The 5,674-nt window shown below is 35.5% G+C and overlaps 1 protein-coding gene across 1 annotated transcript; it reads right to left on the reverse strand.

The window, feature by feature from the left end:
• Positions 1-847: 847 nt before the first annotated feature.
• On the reverse strand, positions 848-2,955 carry LOC118035199 (dehydrodolichyl diphosphate synthase 2-like). The gene is given in 4 exon segments (XM_073411309.1): positions 848-1,246; positions 1,249-1,547; positions 2,270-2,337; positions 2,485-2,955. Coding segments are annotated over 4 exon segments (915 nt in total). The 5' UTR covers positions 2,887-2,955; the 3' UTR covers positions 848-1,100.
• Between the last annotated feature and the right edge of the window lie 2,719 nt (positions 2,956-5,674).

Below are 5,674 nucleotides of genomic sequence, written 5' to 3' on the forward strand. Positions count from 1 at the left end.
GCTAGCAAAAAACCAAGCCAAAACTGAATATAACTGAAAAAACCGAGCCAAATCAAAAAATAAAGCCAAACCGGTTTGAACCGATTTCAGTTCTAAAAAACCGAACCAAACCAAAACCGGTTGGTTTGACCCGGTTTCAATTCGGTTTTGGTTTTTTTTTTAAAAAAAATTTGGTTTGGTTATTATTATTATTATTTTTTGGATAAAAATCAAAACTAACTGTATTTTAGGGCTAGGAAATCTCACGTTTTCCACTTAACACAAAACGACGTTTTCCATTGTAGCTCAATTAAACCCCCCGGATCTTGCTGCCCGTAAATGACTCCGACCAATCATCTTCTCCTGCAAACATTTCCTGTTCTTGCTCAATCGATTCAATTTTTTTTTTTTTTTAAAAGAAATATTGGCATGGTGGAGATTTAATTCTAGGCCAGGGAAGGAAAATTCTTACCAGTATTAGTGTTGTAATAATCTGGATATGTAGAAATTAAATTTGAAATGATCATCCGTCGTCCTCGTTAGTAGATGAGAAGGAATCGTAGAAGAGAATTGATAGAAGAAAATTGATGAAATGGAAATAGTATCAGTGTTTATATTATATTATAAACGATAGTAAGTTTATATTTGGTTGATCTAACTAATATGAACACCCTAACTAAAACTCATCCAAATCGAACCCGATCAACAGTAAAAGAAAAAGAAAAAGAAATATAGAAATGCTGCAAAATTAACCTGCAAAAAGATGGAAATACTAAATGTTAGGAATTTCAAAACCAAAATCATGGTTCTATATCAGTAACGCGAGAAAAGAAAAGGGTTTGAAGTCGTCGAGCTTTAGACAGGAAGAAACCAGAAATAAAGTTTTCTATTTTATCAATGAGTATTGCATACAGTGCCCTGAATCATATAAGGGCATTGAATACAAGGAATACCCTTGCTCTGCTACACACATACACGTCTCTGACCAGGTGCATACTCGACCAGCTATCCTCGAACACTGGGCTTCAGAGCCCAGGCTAAATAAATGGCGAACAGAGCTTTGCCTGACAGAGAAGGCATTAATTTGTGTCAATAATTCTTGAAGTTCAAATAGCACGCAGTTATGAACGTCGTCCACCATAGCGTCTCTGTCTTTGCTGGTAGGAAGTCAAGGCCTCTACAAACTCAGCTTTTCCAAAATCAGGCCAGAGAGCTTCTGCGAAGAAGAGTTCAGTGTAGGCCAGTTGCCACAGTAAGAAATTGCTGTTCTATGTTCTCCGCTGGTTCGAATCAATAAATCAGGGCATGGATACTCTGCACAATTCGTTTCCAGTTCCTGTTCAAGCAGGCTTTCATCGATGTCTTCAAGTTGAACAGTGCCATCCTTTACCTTTTGAGCAATGCTTTTGCATGCCTGCGTAACATCATATTTCCCACTGTAGCTGACTGCCACGATAAGATGAAGTCTGGAGTTGTCTTTCGTCTTCTCCTCTACGTCACTTATCAGTTTCTTCAGAGATTCCGGGAGCCTGGACGAGTCTCCGATTGTAGAGACTCGAGCGCCCTGCCTGCGAGTGGCATCAGAAGCATCAGGACCAATAAAAGCGATGGCAATAAATCAAACTACTGCATACATTTTAATGTTTGTATATTTTCAAATAGCCACGATTGTATCGCATTTCGCAGCAGTGATGCACTGATGCCATACATGAGAAATAATATTCCACTGGTTACCATTTGATGACTTCTCTAACATTTTGATGTTCAAATTCGTAAACATTCAAATCAAGTAAACTATTGACAACCAGAAAGGATCTAGGATCAGGTTAGCATTAAAACATGCTGGTTTGATCATATATATAAAGGCTCACACAGACACGCTCAAGAGCAATTTATATACAAAAGAAGCATGTTTTTTTAGCAAAACATTGTAGAAAGTCTAGATGGAAGTAATTTAGAAAAGGGATATTCCCACGAATCAAGCTTGATAAAAGTCTCACACGCAAATGCTTTGGACTTTCTGAAACCAACAAATTTGATAGGGATTTATCCAGCAATTTTAGCCATCTATTATGGTCCCCAAACAAGTAATCTCATCTTTCGTGGTTTCTGATCCGATGGGATTAAAATTAGCCAAAGAGTCTAATCTAATTGCCATTGCATACCAAGATCATTTGAGTTTTACAGCAATTCCCCATGTTTATGCAAAGAAAGAAAACAACAAAAATAAAATAAAATGAAGACACTGGATCGGTGGTAAGAGAAAGAACTCTAGCAGATAGATGGCTACCTGATAAAATTATCCAACTCGGACTTCAACATCCTTTCAAATAAACTCATCAAGAAATCAACCTCCACCTGCACTATATTACACACTCCAATCACAATTAAAGTAAAGAAACATGGAAGTGAATTAGTTTGAGTCTTTTACTTCAAGAATTTGTGAACTCCATCGCTACTAAAATACTTACCAACAGAAAGGAAGAGAGAGGGAAGGCTACTGACCTTAGGCCTAATCCAATTATCATAAGAGAAGGCAAAAACAGTGAGAACTCTAACCCCCCAGCCACAACACAAATCCACAAGCTCCCTAAGTGACCGTGCACCAGCTTCATGCCCAGCGGATAATGCTATAAACCCACGCTGCCTGGCCCACCTCGCATTGCCATCCATTATCACCGCCACGTGACGGGGCATCGCCTCCCTCAGTAGCCCCTCTGGCAACGGCACAGCCGCCACTCCTTTATCTTCTTCCTCTTTGAGATCCAGGTCATGTTTGGCCGCGAGAAGCAAGGTAGGGAAACGGTGCGTTTGGTCTCTTGTGTTTCTAAAGAGAGAATGCTTGTCAGCTTTTCGAGGACCTAGATAGTTGTTGTAAATTGGTATTGGGAGGTTCAAGGATTGCATTATCCGGTCTAAGTTTAGAATTAGCAGTATTTAAGCACCTCTTCGTTGCTCTATCGCTCCCTGCGTGCTTGCTCTCTCTCTCTCTCTCTCTCTCTCTCTCTCTCTCTCTATATATATATATATATATATATTGCATTAGAAATATTTAAATATTCTATAAATATATTTATATAATATAAATATATATTTTAGGTTAATTTGAAGTTGAATTTCACAATATTTATATTTTTTATAAATAAAAAGAATTCTATAAGGCTCCGTTTGTTTGCAGAAAAGTTGTTTCCTTTTAGAAAGTGAATTCTGGAAAAGTATTTTTCAATATTTGACACTGTTATGAAAAATAAACTGGAAAACACTTTCCAGTATTTGTTTGTATTATAAAAAATGAACTGCAAAATAATTTATTAATGAATTAATTTTTTTTTTTCAGGTTTAGCTAATATATATAAAATATTTAATATAAATATTTAATCACTTACAATAAAAAAATAAAATCTAAAAAGTATAATGATGAATTTTTTTTATTATTATAAGCTATATTTATACATAGCTTATTTTATAAAATATAACTATATATATGTCATATCATATTATATAGAAATAAGTCTATGAAATATTTTTTAAGTAAAACCTATTAATATTTTTTTTTAATTTTAAAAGCTTAAAATAAGTTTTTTTTATTCATATGAAGAAAGCCATTTTTTTTTTTCATATAGCAAAATAAAGCAATAATTGTGGCAGCAAAATCAATCAACGTTTTTATATTTGATTATGTTAATTCCCCTTTTTAACAGAATAAACTCTCGGTCTCGGTGGGTTCCCCTTTTTAAACTTGCTCTTGGTCTCGGTGGATTCTCATGCCTCTTCCTCTAATTCTTCTTCCCCTGTTCGGTTTCAGTTTCTGTCAACCCTTTCCCCTTCCCCTGTTCGGTTTCTGTCATCCCCTTCCCTTCCCCTATACGGTTTCTCTCAAAAGAGAGCTTTCTTTCCTTCTCTTTATTGTTTTATTTTATTTTATTTGTGAAGCAGAGAAAAAACAACTTCTTCTCCACAAGCCTGCTTGCTTCTGCCTCCCATTCCAATTTTCCCTCACTTTTTCGCAATCCAAACGACACACCACCTCTCTCTAGTAATAGTTGCTGCTGCCGCTGCTTTTGAGCTGTTAAGTTTTTTGCCTTTTCTTTTTCTCTTTTACAGAAAAAGAGAGCTTCATTTTTCACTGTTTCAACTTCACTTTTTTTTTCTTGATTTAGTGAGGCTTTTTCTTGAGATCGACCTTCCAGCTCTGAATTAATTTGCTTTACTGAGAAGGGTTTTTGATTCTATGCAAAGCCCATTTTAGACTTTGTCAAGGTATGTGAAGAGAAGCTTCCCCCCCCCTCTCTCTCCTGTTAAGTTCGGAGTTGAATTTTCTTTTCTTGTTTCTTTCCTTAACTGTTAATGTTGATGAGTGTTGAAAATGCGAGTTTCATATTACATCGGTTATGATTCAGCTCATTTTGTTTGCTTTAAAGTGTTTAAATTTTATTTGGTTCTTGAGAAAGTAGAAGAAAATGGAGAAAATCCGGGTTCTTTGATTTTGTTATTATTTTGTTTTTGGTCTCCAATGGAGAGAGATCGTGATGAGATTTTTTTAAGAAAAATATGTGTAATGAGAAAGAAAGGAAAGTGTTTTTCTTTGTTTATCAAAAGGAAAACACTTTTCTCTGCTAAAGGTATGTTTTCTGTTTTGACCGGAATTAAGTTTTCGCTAACTAGTTTTTCATATTGATATCAAACATGGAAAACTAAGAAAAATAAATTTCAGGAATTGGTTTTCCTGAAACAAACAATGCATTAAGTCAAGTCAAAGTGGAAGTAGCGTCCAAACATCAGTTAGCTGCTAGCTCTATGATTGGTGTGGATGTGAGATGGACTTCTCCCTTTATGTCTTGTCTTAAAATTATTCTGATGTGGGAAGATCTTTTACACGTCCACATCTCAATTACAACAATGGATTAAACGTGGTCGCTCCCATGAATAATGATGTGATTTTCAATCCATGACTTAACTTAAGGCTCAGGTCATGACAGGTTTATTTAACAGATCAAAACAAAGTTATTAAAAAAATATTTTTTAAAAAATTAAATTGCTTTTAATTCACCTGATTAACCAAGTGAAAAAAAAATACAACTCAAGAACCCACAGGTTAAGTTTAATAATTATAGTTTTTATTAAAAAAAGAAAGGAAAGAACACTTCTTTTATTGGAAAAAAGAAAGAAAAAGAAATTGAAGTTTGCCCCAGGGAGGTGGAAGCTTCAACTATCCATTTCAGTATAATCCGCCTGCTGGTTCCTTTGAAGTTTGCCTCAACACATGCTCAAGGCTCGCAGGCTCAGTTTATTAAATCACACCATCCTGATACTTTTGATTGGGACGCAGCTCAAGCTAGCTTTGCTTGTGGTTATGGCCGGAGCACTATGTTCTTCATGCATGTTTCTCGAGGTCAATAATGCTTCCACAGAACAGCCAATAGTTTCAATTGAGAGAACTCTTTTCTACAGAGAGAAAGCAGCAATGTACTCTCCATTATCCAATGCAATGGCCACACCTGTCACTGTGCTGAAGAAATAGCAGCAGATGAAAATATTTACAATTCAATGTTCATTTGATGATGTTTGTTATATACTTTGCTCGAGACCACATATTTGTATAGTATTCTATTTTGTTTCGTGGATATATAATTTGCCTCTTTTCCTCGATAAGGTAAACAACTTTTGATTTCTCCTCAGGACCAGACATTTTTAT

The sequence above is a fragment of the Populus alba genome, chromosome 9, assembly GCF_005239225.2.
Source record: "Populus alba chromosome 9, ASM523922v2, whole genome shotgun sequence".
Taxonomy (NCBI): Eukaryota; Viridiplantae; Streptophyta; class Magnoliopsida; order Malpighiales; family Salicaceae; genus Populus; species Populus alba.